Source organism: Musa acuminata, unplaced genomic scaffold (assembly GCF_036884655.1).
Source record: "Musa acuminata AAA Group cultivar baxijiao unplaced genomic scaffold, Cavendish_Baxijiao_AAA HiC_scaffold_1153, whole genome shotgun sequence".
Classification (NCBI taxonomy): Eukaryota; Viridiplantae; Streptophyta; class Magnoliopsida; order Zingiberales; family Musaceae; genus Musa; species Musa acuminata.
Window position 1 is genome coordinate 39,297 of NW_027021365.1, and position 27,878 is coordinate 67,174.

Genomic DNA, 27,878 nt, shown 5'->3' on the forward strand with positions numbered 1-27,878 from the left:
ACCACCCGGGATGCAAACTGGGCTATTTCTTCTGCATCTGTCTAGTACAGGATGTACTGCTGTGTAAATTTATCATATGGGGCTTTGGGAACTTAATGAGCAGTAAGCAGATCAGTGCCAAACTAATGCCATCAACTCTTTTTTAAACATTTTTAACAGCTTCCGCAACTTTTTCCTTATTATTCTTATTTATTATTATCTCTCTTTTCCCTGCCATCACAACCTCCTCCCTGCCATGTACGCCACATCCTTTTTTCTTCTCGTGGTTTGTCTCCTCAGCATCCATGCCTTATCCTGCTCCTCATCCTCCTTGTCTCTTGTCTCTCTCATGCAGTCTCTCTCTGTGTGTGGTCTGGGTGGCAGGTCTTTCTGTTCAACTTTAGATATGAGATTTTTCTGGTGAGTGATGGCTCTCTGTGTGAAACACTTGAAACATCTTGGTATTTGGTGGTCAGAAAAAGGGAAAAATATAGAAGAAAATCAGATCAAATTAGGGATATTAGATCAACAAGATTAATCACCAAAGATACTTGCATGGATAGATCACCCAACTATAGCTATCCATTATTCTTATAAAATTTGAGAGAAGAAACCTTAAGTACCAACTTTTTATTCTGAGTGATTGCAAAATCAAACTAGATTTTAGAAAGAAAGTAACATACCTGGATCTCATGACTGCCTGCTTTATCAATGTATATATACTTCTGTAAAGGATGGACACTCATGCTTGAGGAAGAGAAGCACTACACTTGCAGAAGATGAAGAGGTTTTGGGCTGTGCAACAAAAGAAAATTGTGATGATTTATTGGTTGGTTCTGCTGAATTCTGAAGTTGATATTTGAAGCAAGGTTTAATATCTAGGTTCTGAGCTTATATGGTCCACAGCTGGACTGGCATGGACCTTGATGTGCCAACAATCAGTATGAGTTGGTACCATTCATTGGAGGGTAAGGAGAAAGCGGGTGAAGCTTATGCTTGTGTTTTTTTCTATGGCGGCCCTAGAATGTCCACAAATCTTTTCTTAGTTTGGCTTTTCTTTGGACCATTTTTTTTTGTTTTGCTTTTCATATAGAATGTGTCATAATTTTTCAATGAGTTCTAAGATTGTGCTAATTTTCTTTCAATAAGGTTAGTGTTTTAGATCTCATTTCTATGTTACACACTTTCTTATTTCTGGTTCTCTTCTCTATATCCTTTCTGCTATACTACTATGTTAGTATTCTATTGTTATTGATAGTGAAATTTAATGCTTTACTCATTCGGTTTATGCAAACTGTATCTCGTTGCTGTTATTTTGGAAGAAATGCTGAAGCCTTGTTTTCATAACTCATCTTGTTGATGTCACTAGAAATTGCAAAATTGTCACTTTAATTACTTCACCCAGCTTGTCTTTCCGGCAGACTCAAATTATTGCAGCAGCGGCTGCTGGTGTTGCTGCTGAGGGCTTGTCACCACTAGAAGCTAAAGCAGAAGCAGAAAATGCTGCACATCTTTCAGTTGCTTTGGCTGAAAATGCAATTGTTATTCTGATGCTTGTAGAAGATCATTTACGTTTTCAAGGACAGCTATTTGTTTCAGCCCGTGCAGCTGACAGCATTGGGTCCCCTGCTTCTTTGACCTCAGCTACTATTAGTCGCACAAATTCTATAGGTAGAACTGGTAGTGAACCTGTGGATAATATTCCCTCGAAGAGGTCATCATTGTCCAGTGATGCCGGAGGTCTTCCCCTTGATGTATGCACACTACTGTATATTCTTGTTTCATATTTTGATGTGCTGGATTCATATTCAATATTTCTTCTTTATTTTAATACACTTTTTGGTTGAGATAATTTTGTAAGTTTAGTTCCAAACCATTTGTTATGATCTTTGCAAGCAATGGCTGGATGATATGCGCTATAGACCCTAACATGCAAGGTGGATGCAAAAGACATGTTGATTACTTTCTTCATGTAATAAGTCATTTGTACATTTTGATCTTGTTGATCAACTTAAAAAACAATTTCTCCATGTTTTTGCTTTTGACACAACTTTTCAACTTCATAATGGTATTAGATTGCTTCCTGGAGGCCTGTTTGTGATGGTGATCTGTAACCTTCCGATATTCCCTAGTGACCTATACCCATTTCTTAGGAGCAAATCATGAGGAGGAGATTGATGAAGGAAAAAGGAAGAAGAAAGAATGAAGATCAAGCTGATCATATAAAAAAGAAGGAAAATGCAAAATTAGTTGGAGAAGGAGTTCAAGAAATGAAGTGGGAAAAATGAAAAGAAAAGGTAAGAAAAAGAATAGGAAGCTATAGTAATTCATTTTGTTGCCATTAGGACAAACAATGAGTGCTTGAGAACAGAGGCCATGAGGAGACTAGATGGTTCAAAAATTTGTAAATATGTTTTAGCGCATTGAGAACTGATTGCTAATGGTCTCAATTCAATGCTTAGCTTACAGCTTATGTTCAAAATGTGGTTGTAGGCTTTGTATGACCTGATATTCCTATTTGAATGTGTTAAGAACTAGTTCTTTTACAGCCTTCCATTACAGAGTTATGTTTGTTTTGCTTGTTCTATCTCAACTGCGTATGCATCAATGTTATCTATTACCAAATTCTATCTGAACTATTTCATTTGATTATGGCATTTTGTTCCTAATCAGGTTCTTGCTTCTATGGCTGATGCAAACGGACAAATTTCTGCAGCAATTATGGAGCGCCTTACGGCAGCTGCTGCAGCGGAACCTTATGAATCTGTTCGATGTGCATTTGTATCTTATGGTAGCTGTGCTTTAGATCTATTGGAGGGTTGGAAGTACAGGAGTAGGTTGTGGTATGGTGTTGGCCTTCCCTCAAAAGCAACAGCTTTTGGTGGTGGAGGAAGTGGCTGGGAATCTTGGAATGCTGTTCTGGAAAAAGACTCAAATGGAAACTGGATTGAACTTCCATTAATGAAGAAATCCATAGCGATGCTTCAAGCACTTCTGTTGGATGAATCTGGAATTGGCGGTGGTCTCGGTATTGGTGGTGGATCTGGAACTGGAATGGGAGGAATGACAGCACTTTACCAGTTGTTGGACAGTGATCAGCCATTTTTATGCATGCTCCGGATGGTTCTTGCAGCAATGAGGGAGGATGACAACGGTGAAGATGACATATTTATGAGGAACATTAGCATTAAGGACGGCATTTCTGAAGGATTAATTTATCGTAGTGGGAACCTCATGCCATTTGATAGTAGCAATCGTTTGCCAGCAAGGAAACCCCGCTCAGCACTTCTTTGGAGGTATGGTTTCTTAAGATATTATTTCTGTTATTCTTGTATATAATACATATCTTTTAACATGTAAAATAAATTCACATTGTTAAGGTCAATGAAATCTTTGTTTAGTATGAGATAATTGGCTAACTTGTTAGTCTTACTACAGGATTTAATTGTTTGAGACCTTTATACTCTTGTTGCCTTTTTCTATGATTTGGTAGGTCCTTGAGAATGACTTTATCATATCATTGATGGTATATGACCATACTATCATGGTACTATCCAGGTTGAGGAGAATTGACCTATTAGGAGTTAACATATTTCAACTTTATTGCATAAATAGAAAACGAGTTCCAAGATTCAACCTCTAGGGCTTGCAATATATGATGTAGTGAAAATTAAGATGAATTATGAGTGAAGAGTGCTTTTCTTGGAAACCTTTGAATCACACAAAATCCAATGTATCCAAAGGGTGCCTAGTAAATGAGTCCCATCAATTAAATACACATCCAGAACTTTATAAACATGACTCTTAATTGCTAAGTATTCTGTCTTCCCGATTTATAATCAGTATAGGGTTGATCATGTGGGACCAAAAGATAAAAATACAACTAAATATATGCCTCTAAACACGATCCAAAATAACAACTGAAGAGATGGATGAAAATATATCTGGAATAATAAAAAAGGAAACCTGACAAAATGCATATATTTACGAGCAGGGGAGTAGTTTACGTTGGATCTTTGTGATGGGGTGGTTTGGGATTAGATGATTTTGTAACAATTTGTGATCTGAAGTGAATCAATAGCCTTTTCAGTATCTGAATGTAAATTTAGTGGATATGATTATCGGCATTTGCACCAACTGTTGATTTGTTTCATTCTGTAGTGAAACTTTAGCGAATATTTAGAACTTATGGTACTATATTAGTATATTTGATGGTATAGAAACCTATAAAGCATAAACTATACAGTTGATGTTAGATGCAATATATCTATCATTTGATGCTCGATGTTCATTTTTTAAAATTTCTAATATGATTTAAACCATTTATTGGATTGCATTTTCCTAGTAGGTTACTATGACTTGCTTACGTGAAAAGAGTAGCATTTTTGCTTAGTTCTTGTGCCAAAAAATTAATTGTCAACTTTTTTCTATAAATTGAAATTATTTTCCATGACACTACGCATATGATGCCTCAATTATGTGGTAATGTTTTAAAGAAGCTTGAAATCATATTGCAGTATTATGGACTCAGTATCTGTCATATCTTGGTACATAAAGTCAAGGTATGCAATTTCGTACCGTATCGAAGTTTCGACGTTCGCTTGGTATGGTACGAAACTGTATACCGAACAATATACCGTTCGATATATATATATATATATATAATTTATATATAAAAGATTATGTATATATTTATATATATATTTTTTTTATAAAAGGCGATGTCGGCCTTTCCTTCTCCCACGCGGGGCGACGTTGCCGAGGCGATGCGACATCGCCTCGTTTATATATATATATATATATATCGTTCCGTCCATAACGGGCGGTCCGTTTACCGGTAAGCTGACGGACCGGTATGTACCTCCCGTATCGGATGGTATTATTTGAAATTGCATACCTTGCATAAAATTATGTTGCATATTAAAGAGTCTTTGCATGTTAAATTTGGTATAGACATGGCACGGTGTTGTATGGTACCATGCCATCCTGTGATTTGCAGAAGTTATGTTGTTGGACTTTTTTTTGTTGGTACTTCTTCAATTGATGATTTCTATCCATGTTCTTTTTTTGGGAATTATCTTTTGGCCTCTCATAATGACCATTTTTATTGATCATGATTTGAGGAATCCTATGGTTGTCTATGGAATGTGTATCTGTAGTCATAGTTTGTAAAATTGGTCCAGGGATTGGGATCACAATAATATCCAGATTGGATGGGTCAGTAGATCAGTAGGATTGTGATTCGTCGGGAAAGTTATTAAAGTACTGTGTGTATATAAAATCATCCAAATTATTTTAAAAATATAAGATAAATTTTATGAAAATAAAATTATTGGTTCTTTTACCTTCATATTCATAAAAATATCTAACTTTTAAAGATCATGAAATTGAATAAATGATAAAATATGGTATGAAATATAACAATGAAAATACTGGAGATGAATTTATCAAGAAGTATTTACTAATATAAATATATCTTCACACATAAATGATCTGAGATGTTTATTAAGTTGACACTATATCTTGATGAAGTGGGCCTTTACCACTTTACCTACGTGATGTTTTGTGATATCAGGTATAAATATACATAATGCTCTCTCTCGTGTTTCTTGTTTAGACAATTTGTGCTAATAGATTCTTTTCTTTGCAGTGTACTTGCACCAATACTGAACATGCCAATATCTGAATCCAAGAGACAGAGGGTTTTGGTTGCATCTTGCATTTTGTTTTCAGAGGTCAGCAAAAGCTCTCTATTTTACTGCATTTCTGTGCTAGTAAATTTGTGGTCCACATTTTAAATCTGACTATAGTTTCTTGTGTCTATACTGTACCGGGTACTACTAAAATACTAATCTGCAGATTACTTGCTCCTCTCTTAATCCAGTGTTTCAATAGATTTGTCTATCATTGAAGTGTTTATTAATTAGAGCTTCTCATTATTACTTTTGGTTTTATAGGGAGTTATCCTTGTAGTTCGATTTCCATACTCTACCTATGTGCATTATCGGTGCTTCCTCAAGTGTTTGATGGATAAAAGTTACTAACGGTAAATGGTATACGATAAGAGTATCTTTGATGCTGTATAATGCCTGCAGTTTTTTGTCAAAAATAGTACTGAATTTGCCTTGATACAAGTTATTATTTGAAGAATTTGTAATTAGATGGGCAGGATATGAGGTGTATCTGATGTTTAGATTAGGATATTGTTCAACTAAAGTTCCATGCTTACTATGTATTTATTAGCATCAATTTTCCTTGACTTTTTGTTTTGTCAGTTATTGTTTTTTCACATTGTGAGTACACATACAATTTTGCTCTCAAACAAAAGTACCATTCTATTTAAATTCTAATGGTGCAGGTCTGGAATGCCATTGGAAGGGATAGAAAACCTGTCAGAAAACAGTACGTCGAAGCCATTTTGCCACCTTTTGTTGCTATTCTCAGGCGTTGGCGACCACTTTTGGCTGGTATACATGAATTTACTTCCTCGGATGGTCAAAATCCCCTCATTGTCGATGATCGGGCTTTGGCTGCTGATGCACTGCCTCTTGAGGTGCTTTTGTTAGCTGTACCGAATTCTCATACTTAGAAGCCTGAGATTCAATTTGTAAATAAAATTTTGAGGAAACTAATTATAAAATTTTCAGTTTGCACTGCATGACTGTCCTAGTCAATTACATTTATTAGGCTACTCTTTTTAAATTCATATTTTGCATAATTGGTACTGAAGCAACTAATGTCATTGCAGGCTGCTGTTTCAATGATGTCACCTGGTTGGGCTGCTGCTTTTGCATCACCTCCTGCTGCAATGGCACTAGCAATGATTGCTGCTGGTGCTGCTGGTGGGGAAGTTGTTGTAACACCTATTAAAAATACACCGCTTAGGCGTGATACGTCCCTATTTGAGCGAAGGCAAACTAGACTACATACCTTTTCAAGCTTTCAAAAGCCTCCTGAAACAGCAAACAAGTCTCCACCTGTCCCAAAAGACAAAGCAGCTGCAAAAGCTGCTGCTTTGGCTGCTGCACGTGATCTCGAACGAAATGCTAAGATAGGTTCTGGAAGAGGTCTTTGTGCTGTAGCAATGGCTACTTCAGCACAAAGGAGAAGTCAAAGTGATTCTGAGCGTGCCAAGCGATGGAATATTTCTGAAGCCATGGGTGCTGCTTGGAATGAATGCCTTCAATCAGTTGATTCAAAAACAGTTTCAGGGAGAGACTTCTCTGCACTCTCATATAAATATGTTGCAGTGCTTGTAGGAAGTTTTGCTTTAGCAAGAAACATGCAGCGGGGTGAGGTATGACTTTACTGCTAATTCATGAGATGTACTTCACAATTGCATTGTGTACTAAAATTCGTGGACTTGCAGATGGATAGGCGACTACAAGTTGAGATATTGGATAAGCACCACTTATCCATTGGTAATCGGGCATGGAGAAAACTTCTTCACCGTTTGATAGAGATGAGTGGACTTTTTGGACCTTTTGGAGACTCCCTATGTAACCCTAAGCATGTATGTCCCATCAAGTTTCCTAGACTTTAATGATCTCGTTGATCTCTTCTCTTTAAAATTGTACTGCATGTTTTATTTAATATCATTTATCGTCAGATATAAAATATTCATTACTATTGTGATTTTAGCAGGCGACTTTTTTGTCCCTCTGAAAACATGATATAATGTTGCATTATTTTTTTCAATATGCAGGTCTTTTGGAAGTTGGATTTCACAGAAAGTTCTTCTAGGATGAGACAATACTTGAAAAGAGACTATAATGGTTCTGACCATCTAGGTGCAGCTGCTGATTATGAAGATCGATTGCAAATCAAACTTGGTGAAGAATCAAATGTACATGAAGAAAATAATCAAGATGCTTCACTAAGTAAAAACTTCGCTTCCAATGCTTCCATGATAATGGCAGAGGCAATATCTTTGGAAGAAAGAAATGAGGATGATGAGCAAATGGATACTGCAATTAGTGAGAGCAATAACAATAATCAACAGAAAGAATCTTTCACTACTGAAAAGGGTTCAATAGATCCTAGAAGTTCTGGAACTTCTAATGATCATAGTTTGGTTCAGTCCACTTTTGTGGATTCCCCTGGTTATGTGCCTAGTGAATCTGATGAAAGAATTATTGCTGAACTTCCATCGCTAATGGTTCGGCCACTAAAGGTTGTGCGAGGAACCTTCCAGGTATAATCAACTTGAGGCATTATGCTTTGATATTGACTGCTCTAGGAATTGTTGCTGCAGACTCAAATATTCATTATGGTCAAAAGTCCTGGTGTTAAAATGCTGTTTCTACTTAGCTTCAAGATCTCTATCTTGTCTATATTTCTGTTACTCAATTATTCTTGGAGTAGGAGTGTAGGACCATTAAGGATATGTGCAAGTGTAGTTGGTTGCAGTTTGGATATTCTTGCAAAATCTAGAGGATTATTTAGGGTTATATATTCTGCATTAATTGACATGTGAGACAGGAGGTTGCAATATCCCAGCAGTTCCACACTTTGAAGTAATTTAAAATTTTAATTGTATATATGACTCAATCAATCTACTAATAATATGAGATGGGTTCGTTTGTCATAGCTTTAGGATAATGGCTGCATTTGGGTTATCACATACATAATCTTAATTTACCAAAGCTACACAGTTGGTGAATCTTGACCTCCTCATTTCCTCCCAAATTATGCTCTAGTTAGACACAAGGGCACATGAGGTTCCCGACAATGCAGGTCTAACAGGGTCAACTTATGCAACCTTTGGTGGTTCATCTATTTTTTTCCATATTCTATGGATATATGCTGGCCAAGTACTTATGCATATGTAAATGTATATAGATATTTCTGCTCTGTCCAATGTTTTATCCCTGAAGCTTTCTTATTGTCCGAGGACAGAATTCTGAAAAGCATGCCATCTGGACTAGTGCTTGAAGTTTCAGATTGTTGTGTTTTCTGTATCTATTCCATTTTTTTATAGTTTCTTTTTCTCCCTCTAGATAATGTTTTATCATAGTCATAGTTCTATCTAAATTCCAAATTATGTTGCCTTAAACCTGATAGTGTATCAACACTTCAGATGAGAACTTCTATATTAATTTATCTGGTTGTTATTTCTTATCCTTGGTTCTTAGCGTTGAGATCTTTACATATCTTGCAGCATTTTTGGTAATGTTGTTGACCATTAATATGCTGTAAGTTACATGTAATACTTCTGAATCTGATTTTTAGGTAACGACCAAGAGAATTAATTTCATTATAGATGAACGAACCAGTGATGCTTCCTTAGAGGATGGGGTGGGTGCTTCTAGTCAATGTAATGAGCAGGAGAAGGATCGAAGCTGGTTGATCTCATCTATTCATCAAATGTTTAGCAGAAGGTATGTGATTTTCTGTTTTATTTTATCTTTGTCATGCGTTTTATACGTATTTATCATTTGTTATTGCTTTCTTGTTTTTGGATTATTTGCATCTTCCTTGATGAAATATGTAGTTGGATCTCATGATTTGTTATAGATGTTTGAACAAGCCCTTCTATGTAGTGGTAACTGTGAACAAATTGAAAATTTCTAATAGAATTTCCTTATATATGTGATGGGCGAGATTCTTGATGGAACTATTTATTATTCAGGAAATTGTACTGTTCATGATGTATATAACTAGTTCAATCGATCGACCGGTACCGGTCTGTCCAAGGACTGATATGGCTGGTCGGTTCGAGACAACAAAACTTGGTATATATAGTAGTCTAATTAAGATTATCCAATGCTGATTGCATTTTGTATAGAATTACTATTGGAAATGAGTTAGATATTGGCGAAAGTGCACTTTAGAAGGTTGTTTTAGATGTTTTACGGTGAGAACTTTTGACTCATGAAGAGTGACTGAATGTAGATGCAAAAAATTGGTGTCTTGATTGCACTTTTCAGAAGTCGAAGAGGTCGTTTCTATTGTAGTAAAATAATTGTTTATTTTATAGATTTATTAATATGAAACTGCTTAAATGGTTGTTGGCAAGAAATTTTTTTTCGTTATTCTATGTCCTCCATGACTACTGATTATCTTCTAATTACATCCTGCTCTTTGCTGTATCAAGGAATTAAATCTTCATATTGGTACCTGTATGTATCGGTTCCCTATCATACGAATAGAGTGAAAATAACCTTCTGGTGGATGTTGTGCTGAATTTCTAATCAGGGAAAATAAAAAATGGAGTGCAAAAGAAATTGTACTAACCTTCTTTCTTTGTCTACCTTGATGTGTTGAGGCTGCATATCCGTCATCTCTCTCCTCCACTTTGTCTTCTTTTTTATTTTTTGTCACCACTGATTTGTTGCATCCTAGGAACAGAAAGGGATTGTGAGAAATGCCTTAGCCTGATGTGTTCAAACAAGCCTTGACTGATTCTTTTTTTATAGAATTATTTGGGCTTAATCCAATCAAAGCCAATCAGATTATTGCCAAAAAAAAGTTTTTATGGGTTTGCTGTACACCAGACTGGTTTACATTAATTCACAATCTGATTCAGCACCAGAGCTGTAAGTGCAGCATGTATCTGGCTTCATTACCATGGTATCTAATCCATGCTAGAGACAGTTGAATGTGTTTCCCACTTTTTGGTTGATGTATATATGCTTTACTCTTTGCTGTTTGATCTATATTTAAGTTGCAAAATTTCTAGACTTGTAGCTTCTATGTTCTAGAAGCTTTTAGCATATTTACAGTATTTTTCATTTCTTTTTCCTGCAGATATCTTCTTAGAAGGAGTGCTTTAGAACTGTTCATGGTTGATCGTTCAAACTTTTTTTTTGATTTTATGGTAATATTATTTTTTCTCTCTAATTTTAATATGTATTAGAATTGATCTTGCTATAAGGATCATGTTCTGGCTATGTTTGGTTTATTACAGAGTACTGAAGGGCGCAAAAATGCTTATCGTGCAATCGTTCAATCTCGTCCTCCTCATTTAAACAACGTCTATCTTGCTACACAAGTATGTGTGCTGCTTGCTTCTGAAATATTTACTACTTGTGATATTGTGGTCATTATGGCTTACTGTTCTACATTTATGATTCCAGAGGCCTGAACAAATTCTTAAAAGAACTCAGCTCACGGAACGTTGGGCACGCTGGGAGGTAAAATTATTTATTAGATATATTTATGTTTCTTGACTTGGTTTCAGTAGTGTGTATGCATTAAAGTTATGTTCTGCAATTACACTTTCATGCAGATTAGCAATTTTGAGTATCTAATGGAACTAAACACCCTGGCTGGGCGGAGTTACAATGACATCACACAGGTCAAATTTCTGAAGTGTTTTAAGAACTGCTTTTAATCATTCTTTTAGTGAATTTATGATATTTGTTGCCCACTGCAGTATCCTGTTTTCCCCTGGATTCTAGCAGATTATTCTTCTAAGACACTGGATCTTGAGGATCCTGCAACATACAGAGATCTTTCAAAGGTAGATTAGTTATTTATCTTTCTGGATTTTGTTTCCTTTTGTTTGAAATTAGTGCTATGTGAAGGACTAAAATACACTCAATGTTGCAGCCTGTTGGAGCGTTAAATCCTGAAAGACTAAAGAAGTTCCAAGAGAGGTACTCCAGTTTTGATGATCCTGTCATCCCCAAATTCCACTATGGCTCTCATTATTCTAGTGCGGGAACGGTAACTTATATTTTATTTGTTTTTCTTTTTTCCTGTGATTCCATTCCCATTCATTATTTGGCTCTCATATGGTTATCTTGTCTTGTGATATGCATATGCACCCTTTGTTTCCTTGTCTTTGTTGTAGTATAAAATTTGAACATGCAGATTTTGTACCTTTATTTTTTATGTATGCATTATCTTTCATCTCAACCATGCATTGATTGCTAATGAAGTTTGAATGTCTTAAATTTTGTATGTTGAACTGTTAGGTAAAAGCTTTAGAGAATCCACATGTGCCATTCTAACTAAAAAGCTACTGCACTGCATTTTGGTTTCATTCATTAATCACTGAGGTTTACTTAGCTGACGTTATGCAGTAAACTGTAAGATCCCAAGTGTTTCTCCTATCATTGATCTTTGTAGTCTCTTGGTTCAGGGTAATAATTTTACCTGAAAGCTTCAAGCTTCTCCAGTTCTAGTTATTCCATGAATAATTATTTCATGTTGACCGTGCCTTATTAGCTCGTGTTGATTGCCATAGAAAGGTATTAGGAAGATGGCAGAAGGAATCCAATTCAAACTGCTCAGAAGGCAAAACAAGGGAACTGTCTGCAAAAGAGATAGGGACTCCTGGTACTAATACGAAGGTGAAAACTGCTACAAACAAGAGGGACTAAAACTCCCCCAAGAGTTGACAGTGAACTTCTAATGGATGATTAAGCAAACTCCCTAGCACTTCCAATTCCAAAATAGGGCAATAAAGAAGGTGAACAATACAGTGAAGTGTTCGCACTGCTGGTTGGCTTTAGAATGTAATGGTGCAGCCTGGATTGACATACCTTCTTTCTATTTCATTTACATATATACAATGGGAAGACATTTCTCTATTTCTAGAACCAGCAAAAGGGTAAGACAGCTAGGGAAATCAGCCTATCTTTCTCATTTTGAATGGTTTTAAAATGGAATCAATCCCACACTTCATAAGAGGCTGCAGCTTGTACTTCATAGATGTCTTGGATAAAGTAGCTTTTATTTGTGTTGTTGCCCAAATTGTAAAAGTAGTTTTGCCTTTTATTTGTTAGTATCTAGTTGCATTCCGAGCCAGGTTTTCAATTTTGGGTATCGGCCTCATGCTAGTCTATAGCCAGACTGGTGTGGTTACAGTCCCTTCTGGCATACCGACACTGGAATATATTGCAGTACTGCTGAGACAGGGAAACAGGGGAAGAAGAAGGAAAAGAAAAGAAGGAAAAGGGAGTAGGAAGAAGGAAGAAGAGGAGGATGAAGGAAGAAGAAGAAGCAAACGAAAGAAGGAAGAAGAAGAGGCAGTGGTGTAGGAAGAGCTGTATCGGAGGGGGCAGTGGCAGGCATGCATGCAGCGACAGTGAAGAGGAAACTTCCAAGGAGTCGCATGACTCCTTGCGAGCCCCAATGCTCGCTGGCCATAGCATCGTGATAAATAAAAACCCTATAAGTAAATCATCACGACTCCTCACTAGCCCTAGGTAGCTTGACTCCTCGCAAGCCAGAGCATCACACTTAAAAATGAACCCTTTTAAGCAAACTGTATTGGACCGTGTAGTTTTAAGCAGTCCAGTTCCTGGTTGTTGGACCAGTAAATAACAATATTCATATCTTCAACAATGCAAACTTATCTAGTCAAATTAGTCATAGAAGTTTGTTACTGGCCGAACTGGGAAAAATTAAAGACCTTGATTCTGAGTTATTTCTCTATCAAGTAAAATTGTTAAGAAAGCATTTAATCTGTGTTGCTACCTACTTCTAAGCCCTTCCTTGCTATAGATCTAGATTTTTTTTTTATCCTTTTTCTACTTAAGGTCGTCTAAACATCAAGCAGCATCAAAGAGAAAAGAATCACCCTGTCCATAAAAAAGATTCTTGTTGTCAAGCTGAAATTGACTTGCCAATTCTTTTTAATTTGGGTGGGGAGACTTTGCAGGGGTATTGCTGCCTCAATCAGTAAAGAAAAGGCTGAATGTAAGAGGTGGTTTTGCTGGCAAGTCTGCTTAATCACTTTCTTCTACATTTCCATCAACTTCCCCTCTCTGGTCTTCTTTTTTCTAACAATCAATTGTGTCCCAGCTGTTCTTCCTCATGTTTTGTGATGCTTTCATCCTTGAACTATCAGTAAGAATTCTTTATAAGAAATTTATCTGTGTTAAAGGAGAATAGTTTTTATCTTGGGTGAGCCTTTTATGCCAATTAAGCTAGACAGAAAGTCATTCACTCTTTCAAGATTTCAGCTACTTGTGAACATGTGATAAGATTTGAAGGACCAGTTACAATGTTTGGCATGGATGACACGGACACATTATTTTGTAGTTTTTGTTCTGCTGATAAGATGACATGGACACAAAAAATAGTTTGTAGTTTTTAGATTTATATCATCATAAAGGTTTTATAAGTCTGAAATTGTTCATATATTAGAAGAAATAATAAAATAAGCACAAATCTCATATATATTAGGATCATTCAGTTGAAGGATATTTGATTTTTTTAAGGTAGTTAGGTTCATAGGATATATTGCAGAAGATATGTCTTTACCAACAGATTTCAGTGAAATTTAAGTTGTACCTGCCTAATGTTAGTGCATTTTTATGGCTTACATGTTGGTCAACCCTTGAAAGTCAGTGTGTCGTAATTTTTCATATATAGTCTAAATTCTGCTGTATGATTAAAATATTAATTGAAAATTCTTTATTTTTTTTGTAATTTCTCTGTTGACCATATTTTAAATTATAAGTATGAGAAAGAAAGTATTTGTGTACCTCATTTCCATCCTTTGTTGAATGCTTTTCAGGTTTTGTATTACCTTGTTAGAGTGGAGCCATTTACCACTCTTTCTATTCAACTACAAGGTGGCAAATTTGACCATGCTGATCGTATGTTTTCTGATATTAGTGGTACTTGGGATGGTGTACTTGAAGATATGAGTGATGTGAAAGAGTTGGTAATCTATTTATGTGCATGAAATATTAATCTTTTCTTCTATATTTGTTAGTATTTCTCCCTGTGGTCCAAAGTTTATAAGCCTTTGTGCATCTGAGCTATCTTTCTTTTTTTTTCAATTTGTTGTTACTGTTAGGTTCCAGAAATGTTTTACCTCCCTGAGGTACTAGTCAATGTGAATTCCATTGATTTTGGTACAACTCAACTTGGAGGAAAATTGGGTAAGTGCTTTACTTCTCCAAGCGTTCATGCCAAATGACGCACTCTGCAAAGTAGTGAAATTCAACTTGATTCGTTTGCTGCAGATTCTGTGAAATTACCTCCTTGGGCTGATAGCCCTGTTGATTTCATCCATAAGCATCATATGGCTCTTGAAAGTGAGCATGTATCTTCTCACTTACATGAGTGGATTGACCTCATTTTTGGGTATGTTGTTCAAGCAGACACCTCCTCAGTTTTATGCTTGATGCAGTTCTACGTTTACTGCCTGTGCTCTTTTTCATAATTTCCTGTTGTTCAAGATCACCAGGATTCCTTGTGTGATAATTGACTGGCATGAAGCCGTGATATCTTAGGAGGTTCCATGCCAATTTTAGAATGTGCGTCACATCATATACTTATAGGGACCAACCAATATGAGCCTTAAACATCACAAATCTGGAATGACAGGTTTTTCGGGTTCTAAGTACCATCAATAAGCAGTAGTCCTGAAATAAGTGCTTACACTAGCCCTTTTAATGGCACTTTATATATACAATAGGCTTCGCCCTTTTGTTGGTCCTGAAGACTTTTCTGACTCTTGCTCTGACTTTTTTCCAAGATGTTTCAGTTTCTAAATTTCTTAGTTCTCCAGTGATACATAATAGAGAGTCTAGTATTTACTGAAGTGTTTGCTTCTGTATTTTCCTTGTCATCTTTGTTTTTTATTTATGCTGACTAGTTGGTATTTCAGATACAAGCAGCGTGGTAATGAAGCTGTGGAAGCAAATAATGTTTTTTTCTATATTACATACGAAGGGACAATTGATATCGACAAAATCGAAGACCCAGTAAGTCTTAATGGTGCTGGTTTGATTTGTTTTCCTTTGTGATGGTTGCTTAAATGCCTCTTCAAAATCACATATAGGTACAAAGACGTGCTACCCAAGACCAGATTGCATATTTTGGGCAAACACCATCTCAATTGTTGACCGTTCCACATTTAAAGAAAAGACCCTTGGCTGATGTTCTACACCTACAGGTATTAACATCTTTTGCATTCTATTCAAAACAGTTCTCTCTCTCTCTCTCTCTCCTCCTATGTGTGTGTGCATGTGTATCTGATTCTTCTTTTGTACATTAGAATCAAAGATGAATGTTGTAGGACATGGTAGTCAGTCAAAGTAATTAATGCCTCTCTATGTTCACACTAGAAATTTAGTCAGCATTATAATAAATTCTTTTACATTTTGTTTAGGCGAGGATTTATCAACATGAGATGATGCATGTACTGTTGAGATTGGCCATGTAATTAGTTTTTTCATTGGGGATTTAATATTTTTTTTCTTATTCTAAATAATATTGAGGACTTAATAATATAAAGAAGTGATAATATGTGCAGGTTTTTGGTTGTTGACAATTTGATAAAAAGGTGGAACTATGTATTTTGTCAATTATTGCAGTATGCCTTTTCATATTCTGGAGCATCATTATTAATCACAGGAAGGGAAATTGTCCATAGTGTTACAGAAATCAAGTTTTGCATTTGCAATAAATTCACGAAGATAGTAAGTAATAACTAAATTTTAATTTATTGCTTTCAGGTGTAATAGAGGTCTATTTCTTGCTGCCATGGTTTTTGGAATATCATTCCAATTAATTTGGAATTAGTGACTACAAAAGATACATGAGAGTAATTTGATTATCAAATGTCAGCTTTATGCATGTGGCTACCACCATTTTGGCATCTATGACCGGAACCTACTACTGCCCCCTTCCACCTCATGTCATCTGCCACCCACAAAAATATCCTAGTCTAGTTATATCAAGTTTTTCATGGATGATTAGTACAAATCTCAAAGAGAAAATATTAGGATAAGTTAATTCTATATTTTGGGCCCCATCTGTCAAAAGACTCAAAACCATCAACTCATCTGAGATGCTGGAACAATTTCTTGATAAGGTACTGCTAAAAATAAATCTCAAAATGTGAAAAGTGAATAATCTTCATAAATTCTTTTTTTTTTTTAAAGTAATTTCCATTTCATCGAATGATGTACATGACGCTCACAATGTACTAACCAACAATACACTAATGCACTTGAGCCTAAGACTTATCGCTTGTGCAACAATATGCTAACCAACTTGGATATCTCAACTGAGACCATAAATACTTGGAGTGCTTCTTCTTATGCATGCAATAATCTATAAATGAGCTACCTCCCTTTATATGTCTACATTGTTAGCTCATTGAAGTGCTTCATGATCTTCACAGATTTTGGTCCTTTACAATTAGTAATTTGTTTGCATAATCTAAGTTATATGCCTCTGCTACTGTTCTTCTGTTGCGAAATGTCTTCATGTTCTGCTATAAACTAACAAACAATATTTTTACCAATTGGATATCCATCAAATTACATTAATTATTTATTAGAATTTTTCCAGCGAAACAATCATTCCAACACTAGGCAAATATGAAAGGTCTGTCTTGTATTCAATTGTCTGGAATTACGTGATGAGCTTGGGGCTCTGCTTACTAGCCAATATTCTTGGTTGCTAATAAGATTAATAACTTCTTAGACGAATTATATACTGTTTCATGCGAACGATATAAATTCTTGAGCAATGGAAACAGCAAAGATAATCTTTTTCCAGAATTTTTATGGTTATTTCTATTTTCTAACCAAATGCATATATTTGGAAGCTTGGGCAAGTGATTGGCAGCCATTTTATCAACAGAGGTTTGCCATGAGAATCTAACTTATGGGTGAAGGGATGATATGTAGCTACAGAATATGTTTATATTGCAGGTCTCTGGGGCACCCAAATCATCTACTCTTAGGTTTCCAAAACGAACATTGCCCGCTCATATAGATCAAAGTACCATTCATGCACGATGATAACTAATATTATGATCTTTGCCAATTAACAAATATTGGGTAGAAAGTGTTGAACTGATATATGTTACCTTGATGCATATACAATGCTTGTTGTCACAAAATTTGCTAGAGAACATCAAGTGATCAAAATTGTGGCACATCTGTTCCAAGGACAATCCTAGGGCAATCCTCAATTATTATGATTGTGTAACCGAGCTCTTTGTTGTCTTGTCCAGCATGGAATTTTACTTATGTAAGAGGAATGCTTTGAAGCAAAAGAAATAACAGAGAAGCTCATTCAATTTACTATTTGGTTTCTCATAGGACTTGCTTTGTGATTACAAAAACAAGTCCTTTTTTTTCGCAAAGGGTAAGTGGTGATGTCAACTAGCTAAGTTAGTTGACATCTTCATTTTACAATAAATACGAGCAGATTTTTGTAAAAAGGGTGGCCTAGTTCACGAGGCTCCTTGCCCTTGCAAATCAGAGAGGTTGTTCTCTTGGACTCATATCTTGGTCGCCTGGATCTAAAATTATCATCATGCCAAGACTCTTGTCCTCTTACTGACGTAAGGTCTGATAAATTTAGTAAATCAAGAATATAAACTTAGGTATTATCCTTGAAATAATAAATCCCAGGAATGATGTTGATGTTATTGTAATCTGTTCAGTATACTTGAAGAAACATCTAAAATGAACGAATTTGGAACGCCAAAAGGAATATCGAACATGATCTCTAAGTACAATGTTATATTTAGTTGTTTTTGCATTTGCAGAACCATATGTCTCCTTCAAGTCATCAATGCCCAAAATAAACCTTCGAAATACTAATCCGAGAGAGAGAGATCTGGAGTCTCTGTAGGCTGTATCTATTGTATTTTCTCTAAAACTGCAATTTTTATACTGATTAAGGTCCTATTCATCAGAGAGAATCAATTATTTTTGCATTGTTTGTTCAGAGCCATATTTAGCCTATATCTACTGATATATTTTTGTATGCCGGAATTGTGTCTTCTTAGTATGTGTAAAACATTGCCGAATTTGGCCGAAAGCTAATCCTGCTTAGTTTCTAAAGCTTTTGCTTATTTTTACAGACCATATATCGCAATCCAAATGGGATTAGACCTTATGCAGTTCCAAATCCAGATCGCTGTAATGTTCCTGCCGGTGCAATTTTTGCATCACCTGACTCTGTAGTAGTTGTGGATACAAATGCACCTGCAGCATATGTGGCACTGCACAAATGGCAACCAAATACTCCCGATGGCCATGGAACACCTTTCCTGTTTCAACACGGTAAGGCTGCTGCTAGTTCAACTGGTGGTGCGCTCATGCGCATGTTCAAAGGACCTGGTCCATCTGGTACAGATGACTGGCAATATCCTCGGGCTTTAGCTTTTCCAGCATCTGGAGTGCAAAGCTCAGCAATTGTTGCAATCACATGTGACAAAGAGATCATCACCGGTGGGTATTCTTGTTCCATTAACCTTTGCACAGCTGACTTCAGACTGCTAAATAGTTTTATAACAAGACAATTAGAGAACAGCTGATCGATCTTTTCTTATATATTGGTAAGTGCATACGATGAGGATCATTTGTAGGCACAAGGATAAACTAATCACGATAGATGCGTGTAATTCTACTGCATCCACTTTGAGTTGTACATTCATAATTTGCAGTGCAAGTATTTTATCTTTGTTTGATTCTGATATCCCAATCTGATATCAAGAGTTGATGGTCAGTTGGATTCGTATGCAGTGGTAGATAGGATAATTATGTTGGGCTTTGATGAGATGTCAAGCCACTAGTGGAGGAGATTGTAGTACCTTAAAATAATGGCTTATGATAACATGAGTTACTATCCACCTCAAAGAGTAAAGAATAAGTCTTTACTCTCTTTTTGGGGCTTAGCCCACATGCTTTTGGGTTTGAAACACCATTACAAGATTGCACTGCTGGTAGTTGAAAATAGAGAGTGTACCAACAATATCACTGTTATTCATATGTAGCTGGCTTATTATCTTAAGCATGGTAATGTGAATATCCTTTACAACTTTTATTTTTAAGACATCCTCATTTTATTGTTTGAGAGGTTATGGCTTCTTGTTGTTGTTTCTAACATTTTTTAAATGTCATTATGATATTTTGACTTAATTGGCATGGCCCAATCGATATTAATATTATATCTAAGTGTTGCCAAAAAATGAGGGCTCAGCTACATGGATTTATCTAACAAGTGGCAGAGTGATTTCAAAAACTTCATTTTTTTTCAAACCCTTTTGAAAATGGTTGTTGTTTTACCTGTCTGAACCAGCTTGATCTTCTACCATTTTATTCTTGAATATAACACCTTCAGCTCCTACTAAAGAAAATATTTTGACCCTACATATCAATGCCAACCTCCGCGACCACTGGCTACTTGAACGTAGTGAATATCATGTTCTTTAGTTGTTCTACATTCTGATGCAAAAAAGCACAGAAGTTGTATTCATTTCATAGAACTGTTTTTCTCATCATGATGGTCTTCCCAGTCATGTTCCAAACAAATTTAATGTCTCAACTCCAGATATTCATTTCACTTTTTTGTTGATGTGGGCATTCTACATTTGATGTATTGATATTTTGGCTTATACACATTGTATTCATTATTTTCGAAATTCAATCTGTGGAATTTGCTTTGGGACATATTGTCTTTAAATATCAATGATTGTTCACTTCAATGAATACAGGTGGGCATTCTGATAACTCCATCAAGTTGATCTCCTCTGATGGGGCCAAAACGATTGAAACTGCTGCTGGGCATTGTGCACCTGTGACCTGTCTTTCCCTTTCAAATGACAGCAACTATCTTGTCACGGGTTCTCGAGACACAACTGTTATAATTTGGAGAATACACCGTGTTTCTCCTTCAAATGCAAAGAATGTATCAGAATCTACCCCAACAGCAATTAGTCCTGCAGGTGGTAGCGATCCAAATAGTACTCTAGACACTAGCAGAAGGCATCGGATTGAAGGCCCCATGCATGTATTAAGAGGTCATCTTGGAGAGATAATCTCCTGTTCTGTTTGTTCTGACCTAGGTGCTGTTGCTTCCTGCTCAAATGCTTCCGGCGTTATCCTACATTCTTTGAGGAGAGGTCGATTGATAAAGAAGCTAGATATTAAGGAGGCACATATTGTCTGCCTCTCATCTCAAGGAGTTCTATTAATTTGGAATAAGATCAAGAAAAGTCTATCCACCTTTACAGTCAATGGGATACCGATTGCTACAACAGTTATATCACCTTTCTCTGGCAGAATCAGTTGCATTCAGATTTCTGCTGATGGGGAAAATGCTTTAATTGGGACATCATCTTGTACAAATGATACTACTAAAGATGACATTGTCGCAGAAAATAACAATATGGAGTTAGACAGAAATGACGTTTCTAATGAAAACACAGAGGACAGAATAGCAGTTCCTGTTCCTTCAATTGCTTTCCTAAATTTGCATACCCTGAAGGTAAGCTGTTATCTATTTCTTTCCTGTTGTAATTGTTATGCGTGTTAATATGTCATAAGTTTGTTGGGATTTGGTTGCAGGTTTTTCATACTTTGGTTTTGGAACGAAGTCAAGACATCACTTGCATAGGTCTGAACAAGGATAGCACCAACCTTTTAGTATCAACAGCAGATAAACAGCTGATAGTTTTCACAGACCCTGCTGTAAGCGTTTATAATTCAAATCTCATTTTTAGCAGCTAACTAGGCCATGCATTAATGATTTTCAAGATTTTGGTTTTCCATGCTATAAATGTATGATATTGACATAAGCCATGAACAGTAAGAGAGTCCATTTGAATAAACATCACATTTTTTGCTTCATTTCAATCATGCTTCTTAGTTTACTCATGCCGAATAATCGTATCTTTAGCGTAATAAGCATACTGAGGTGCGATTCGCATGATGCATCTGAACATGCATTCATCTACACTTTCTTTGGCCTCGTCATATATCAAAATCTCTCTTCTTGCAGTTGAGCTTGAAGGTAGTGGATCACATGCTTCGGCTTGGTTGGGAAGGTGATGGTCTGCTTCAATCATGAGCGGTTGATTCTTTTCGACGCATGATTCTTGACCTCTGGTGGCTTTCGGCCAGCCATCGACCAACCATATGTGTTGTGAAACACATTGTGCAAATAGTAGGATAGCAGAATATTGAAACATTGTGCAGAAGAGAGGATGCAGAGTTGTCTATTTTTCTTCATTCTGTATATGATCTTATTGTTTTATAGATGAAATCAGTTTTGAGGTTTTTCTCCTCTTTAGTTCCTTCTCTTTCCTTATCTTGCCTTCTTTCCGTATTTTGATGTACTACAAGTTAGCAAGCGCTGAAACACATCAAATGCTGCCTTTTTCAGGACATTGGCTGCTGCATAGCATATGAAATTATTTGAATCTCTTAATTCTTCCACTCGGTATGCCAGATTACTCTACTAGCTGTCAGCATCAAATAAGCTGTTCTTTGAGAGCAAATCTCGAGATGTCTTCTGAGCAGTACTCTTCAGAAACATAAGATTTGACTCAGGTACAATAAACCTATAAAAGAATCTCTAGAAGGTTTTCTCGGTTGATAATATAGTTAAAATCACAAGTACGGTAAGTTATATGCGTGATGTTTCAAGCAATTTGTCATCTTGACCGTTTTCTCTGTTCCATCCTCAATTTCTGTATTGTGATTGTGTTCCTGTATTTGAGGCATTGTTAGGAGCACCAACAGAAGACACAGCATATTAGTGGAGAATGACACGGATAGAAGCAAGAGGGGATACGTGACGCGAGTGGAGAAGGTAGGTCAGGACAAGACTGGTGCTGGTGCTCATTGAATTCAAGACCCTACCATAATTAACTCGGGTTGTTGTGCTGCCTCGCAGTATATAGCGGCATATGTAGCACAGCCATTGGTGGCAATTTGGCAGAGCGACAACCGGTCAATTGAATCCATTAATAGTTTGGATCGGACCAACTTAAGGATCACTAATTTGGCGTCTGCCCCCTCTACGGACACCGCATTCATCCATTTAAGTAAACCGCCCACCGCAAGGAAACGTTCAACGCGTTTTCTCTCCTCCGCTCCGTTCATCTCCTGGCACTTCTCTTGAACCCGTCTTCTCCTTTTCTCTTCGTTCATCTCCCCTTTCTTTTTCATCATCCTTTGCCAGGGTTTAGAATTCTAACATCCGATCTGGTTGCTTGGAGTCGAAGATGTTGGACCAGCTGCTGATCTTTACGCGGGGTGGGCTGATCCTGTGGGAGCTCGGCAGCTCGCTCAAGGGATCCCCGATCGACGCGCTCATCCGCTCCTGCCTCCTCGAGGAGCGCTCCGCAGACGCGGCCTTCCACTACGACGCTCCCGGCGCCGCCGGCGGAGCCGCCTACACCCTCAAGTGGGTCTTCGACAACGACCTCGGCCTCGTCTTCGTCGCCGTCTACCAGCGCATCTTTCATCTCCTCTACGTAGACGATCTCCTCGCGGCCGTCCGCCGCGAGTTCTCCCGGATCCATGACCCCAGTCGCACGTCGTACGATGATTTCAACGAGACCTTCCGCCAGCTCCAGAAGGAGGCCGAGGCGCGGGCGGAGGAGATGCGCAAGTCCAAGCAGGCTGCCCGCGTCCCCACGGCGCCCAAGAAGCAAACCAGCGGTTCCGGGAAGCAACGAAATAGCGGTAGCAGTGGCAACACCAGCGGTTCTGGGAAAGACGAGTCAGATGGCGATTCAGGAAAGGGCCGTTGGTTAGCGAATGGTAGTTCAAATGGGCAAGGGAATGAAAGTAAAGACAATTCTCGTGCCCCGAGTGGTTTTCTGAAGGGAAAAGAGACCGGAGCGCCTGAAGTTGGGGCATTCGATGTAAACAAGTTACAGAAGTTGCGGTCCAAAGGTGGGAAGAAGACGGACACTGGTGGCGTTGGGAGCAAGGCCACCAAGGCGGAGCCAAAGAAGAATGTGAAGAAGAACAGGGTTTGGGATGATTCACCTTCTGAGTCGAGATTGGATTTTACGAATCCAGTGGATGAGAGAGGGGAAGAGCCTCTGGAGGTTGTGGAGGCAGATCGGGGAGAGAGCATGATGGATAAGGAGGAAATTGTGAGCAGCGAAAGTGAGAGTGAGGAAGATGAGGAAGTGGAGAATGAAAAACCTTGCACGAAGAAGAAGGGGTGGTTCTCGTCTATGTTCCAAAGGTAAATATTTGGATTTGAAACCTCTTCATGATTGTTTATTTAGTGAATGCTTTGGTTATATATCAATAGTTTTCTTTCAAATATCTTCATTCAACTTACTGTAGATTATTCTTCTCTCTCAAATGAGGGAATATGCATAGCTGATACCTGCACATGTATCTGTTTGTAGCTTCTCGACTTAATTGTTCTTTTCTGATGCTTATTTTATAAATCTATCTCTACAGTAGTTCATGTGCTTGTGGTCTAAATTTGTAATATGCCCACCACAAATTGAAATTAGTGTATAATCAGAGGTCAAAAGAGGGTAATTAAATCAATCCTTTTGATTGACTGCACCTTAGATTTTGCATACAAAACAAAATGTTTTTAGGTCCTCAATGGCCCCATTGTTTTTTTTTTTCTCTTCAGAACCTTAGCTGCTATTCCATGCAATCTGGATCCACTATGTTCCGACAATTATTCATCTATGTTGCATTTTCTTGGCTTCAGTATTGCAGGTAATGCTGTGTTAGAGAAGTCTGACTTGAAACCAGCCTTGAAAGCTCTCAAGGATAGGTTGATGACTAAAAATGTGGTATGTGTCTGGTCTTCCATGTTTGGTTGATATATGTATGCCAAATTCTGATGTTTGTTTCAACTATTATACTATTCATCATAGAGTTATTTTTTCATGGAACTTTCAGGCTGAGGAAATAGCTGAAAAGCTTTGTGAATCAGTAGCAGCTAGTCTTGAGGGGAAAAAACTGGGCTCCTTTACGAGAGTTTCTTCAACAGTTCAGGTTTGTTGATGGGGTTGATGTATACCTTTTTTTTGCTGGCTTCATTTTGCTGCAGTCATACTCTTGCAAAACCGTATATCTCAGTGTTGGATTACAACTGCAGACAGCCATGGAAGAGGCACTTCTTCGTATTTTAACACCAAAGAGATCCATTGACATTTTGCGAGATGTCCATGTCGCTAAGGAGCAAGGAAGACCTTATGTTGTTGTTTTTGTTGGTGTCAATGGAGTTGGAAAATCTACCAATCTTGCCAAGGTTAGCATATTTTCTCTTAATTCTTTTTATTTGGCTGGCATTTGTCCCATTTCTGAAATATCTTCTTCTTTTGTAATTATATAGGTTGCATACTGGCTTTTGCAACATGAAGTTAATGTCATGCTGGCAGCATGTGATACATTCAGGTCTGGTGCTGTTGAACAGCTTCGGACTCATGCACGCAGACTCCAGGTATGCCACCTACTCTTGATTTATTGGTGTTTGTTCATGATGGATATCAGCTTTCCATTGTTTTATTTTGCTCCTTGCTCGACTATGCCTCCTTTCAGTTGTGCTCGTTGTTTATTGATAAATTTGGATTTCATGCCGAGAGATTGGAAAAGATTATCTACATGCTACTCTTTAGTCGATTTCAAAGAACATGTTGGACTTGCCACTACATGTGGTTTGGTTTCTCTCTGATAATACATCTTGAAAGAAAGAAGCAGTCGTAAGGCACTTGGCGATCCTTTTTTTACCTTTTGCAGCATTGAATGGTAGCTTCTGCTGTTAGTGTAGTCACTAGTCAAATGAAGATAAAATTGACCATTACCAACCTTTGATACCGATGTTCAAGTTTGTAATCTGACTTTGCTGTGACATTAGCATTGTTACAATACAAGTGATTAAAGCTGAAGTGCGCAATGGCTACGAGACCTATACATTTGTAACAACTAAAATGCTTTGCAGATACCTATCTTCGAGAAAGGCTACGAAAAGGATCCCGCAATTGTAGCGAAAGAAGCTATCCAGGAGGCTAAATCCAATAATTCAGATGTTGTCCTTGTCGACACAGCTGGCCGTATGCAGGTAAGAATTACTGGGGACACTATTAATTGGCCAAACATGTAGGAGATGTATTGTCTATAACCAGCTTTCTTGCTGTTGCATATCAGGATAATGAGCCACTGATGAGAGCACTCTCCAAGCTCATCAACCTCAACAACCCAGATCTGGTACTTTTTGTTGGAGAGGCTTTGGTTGGAAATGATGCTGTGGATCAATTAACCAAGTTCAACCAGGTACCATGTGTCCCATGTTCTCCATTTCAAGATTGTTGTTGATAATTTTACCAGATGACCAGTTCGAGCATCCATCCTGCATCCTTTGCTAGACCCACAGTTTTACCAATCACTTGGTTGTTTCACATACTACCATGCAGAAATTAGCAGACCTGTCCACGATTTCGAATGCCAGGTTGATCGATGGCATCCTGCTCACCAAGTTCGACACGATTGATGATAAGGTTGTAAATTGTTTTAGCCGTAGAAGTTGCTTTCTTGTCGTTACTTCGTTTTTCCACTAATTCCCGAAATTTTCGTGTCAGGTTGGAGCAGCTCTTTCCATGGTCTATGTTTCAGGAGCTCCAGTGATGTTTGTTGGTTGCGGTCAGTCCTACACCGACCTTAAGAAGCTCAACGTGAAGTCCATTGTCAAAACTCTTCTGAAGTGAGCGTAGTACCGCTGTCTGAACTTTTAGTCCCCCATGACCTCATTCTCTTGACGTCTTAAGCAAATGAATCATACTGGCTCTGCTGTAGATTCTTTCAAGAGACGATGTCTATTCTTTAACAAGAATTGCTTTCTTGTTATAATTTTAGAAACTCTTAATCACATTTTGATAGTAGCATTATCTCGAATACCAGCCCCAATCTGTATATACCAATCCGAGAAAGGATTGGTATCGGACTCTACAATTCGGTCAGTATTTAATTTTAATTTTAATTTTTCAGCTGATACAGGTTTGATTAACTATCAAATGTATTAGTCCGATGAAGTATTGAAATCGGTACCAAATTGAGATTTAAAATCTTGGTTAGCAGTTCTTTTACTAGAAATTGTATTTCTATGGAACATTTTCTGGCTGCCATAGAAGTAACCAGGTAGAGCGCTACAAGCGGTACTCTCTCCACACCCACCTCTCAGGCCGGTTGTTACTGTGGACCAACGTGCAGGTGGTGGTGGAGGGTGGCGCATCCACACCATATGGCCCGACGAAGACTATACCCTACGTGAGTTCACCATGGGGAAACGGCGAAAGCTTTTAAGGTGCATGGAGAAGCTGCTGCCTTTGAAGGAGAACTTACATAATTACTCAGGTTTGTCTCAATGAACCTTAAATATTTGCTTCTTTTTGGAACCATCTAATAAGAAATATATAAATAGCAGAATTCCAAAAGGGCTTACCCAGAAAGGACAAATATGTAAATTAAATCCCAATCGCAATAACGTCTCTCGGCGACGCTGCTTTTTGTTCGTGCTGGCCTATAAAACCCCTGGAGGCGCCATTTCCATTCGGAATCCACAGTTTCTCCCTCTGTCCTCCCATCATTCTTTCTCGGGCAAATAGAACTACCCTCCGCCTTTTGCTCCCGCTTCCCGATCGAAACCCTAACATGTGCTTCCTATCTCTTAGCAATACCTCTGATGAGCGTCCCTCGGAGATCGGTGATCCCTGTCTGGAGATCGAGGAAACGACGCCTCTTAGGTGAATCACTCGTTCCTCATTATCTTGATCGACGATGCACCGTTTGCTCACGCATGGGAAAGAATCGTTCTGATGATGATGATGATGATGCTCATGGTATTAGTCTCAGTTTTCTTTTACGTTATCTCTGTTTTGCTCTTTTGGAATCGGTTTCATTGTTTGTGGTTTTTTGCTATTTCTCACAAGAAACAGCGAATCTAACGGATCTCAGATCTGATTTATCTTTCATCTATAGAACTATTAAGTACACGGGGATGCTTGCTTATTATCTTAGAGGGTGAACAAATAAGATGACTGCTCTTCAGATACTGCCGGTCACTTCCTTTTCTGGTTTGGCAACGAGGCTAAAGTCTGTGACCTTTTGTGGAGCATAGGATGATGGAATTTACTTTTTGCCATTCTGGAGATCTTGATCCCTCTGTCTATCATCAGTCTCTTCCGAGAAGTCCTGTTGACC

At 37.7% G+C, this 27,878-nt stretch overlaps 2 protein-coding genes across 2 annotated transcripts in view; both read left to right on the forward strand.

The window, feature by feature from the left end:
- LOC135671742 (BEACH domain-containing protein C2-like) overlaps positions 1-21,984 on the forward strand; it is a 24,352-nt gene extending 2,368 nt beyond the window's left edge. The window contains exons 2-24 of the mRNA XM_065179903.1: positions 1,385-1,733; positions 2,653-3,275; positions 5,630-5,714; positions 6,338-6,532; positions 6,728-7,276; positions 7,349-7,492; positions 7,685-8,173; positions 9,211-9,359; positions 10,729-10,798; positions 10,889-10,972; positions 11,058-11,114; positions 11,210-11,278; positions 11,357-11,443; positions 11,533-11,649; positions 14,453-14,602; positions 14,738-14,822; positions 14,907-15,027; positions 15,554-15,650; positions 15,728-15,841; positions 18,773-19,142; positions 20,408-21,180; positions 21,261-21,383; positions 21,694-21,984. Coding sequence (XP_065035975.1) covers positions 1,385-1,733; positions 2,653-3,275; positions 5,630-5,714; positions 6,338-6,532; positions 6,728-7,276; positions 7,349-7,492; positions 7,685-8,173; positions 9,211-9,359; positions 10,729-10,798; positions 10,889-10,972; positions 11,058-11,114; positions 11,210-11,278; positions 11,357-11,443; positions 11,533-11,649; positions 14,453-14,602; positions 14,738-14,822; positions 14,907-15,027; positions 15,554-15,650; positions 15,728-15,841; positions 18,773-19,142; positions 20,408-21,180; positions 21,261-21,383; positions 21,694-21,762 — 4,969 coding nt within the window. The 3' untranslated portion in view covers positions 21,763-21,984. The remainder of the gene's footprint in view (positions 1-1,384; positions 1,734-2,652; positions 3,276-5,629; positions 5,715-6,337; positions 6,533-6,727; positions 7,277-7,348; positions 7,493-7,684; positions 8,174-9,210; positions 9,360-10,728; positions 10,799-10,888; positions 10,973-11,057; positions 11,115-11,209; positions 11,279-11,356; positions 11,444-11,532; positions 11,650-14,452; positions 14,603-14,737; positions 14,823-14,906; positions 15,028-15,553; positions 15,651-15,727; positions 15,842-18,772; positions 19,143-20,407; positions 21,181-21,260; positions 21,384-21,693) is intronic.
- On the forward strand, positions 21,829-26,670 carry LOC135671740 (uncharacterized). The gene is made up of 12 exons (XM_065179896.1): positions 21,829-21,968; positions 22,078-22,244; positions 22,425-22,506; positions 22,591-23,898; positions 24,388-24,472; positions 24,582-24,677; positions 24,781-24,933; positions 25,018-25,125; positions 25,624-25,743; positions 25,830-25,955; positions 26,096-26,179; positions 26,261-26,670. Exons 4-12 carry the CDS (start codon positions 22,922-22,924, stop codon positions 26,384-26,386), a joined length of 1,875 nt encoding a protein of 624 aa, XP_065035968.1. The 5' UTR covers positions 21,829-21,968; positions 22,078-22,244; positions 22,425-22,506; positions 22,591-22,921; the 3' UTR covers positions 26,387-26,670.
- The last annotated feature ends 1,208 nt before the right edge of the window (positions 26,671-27,878 follow it).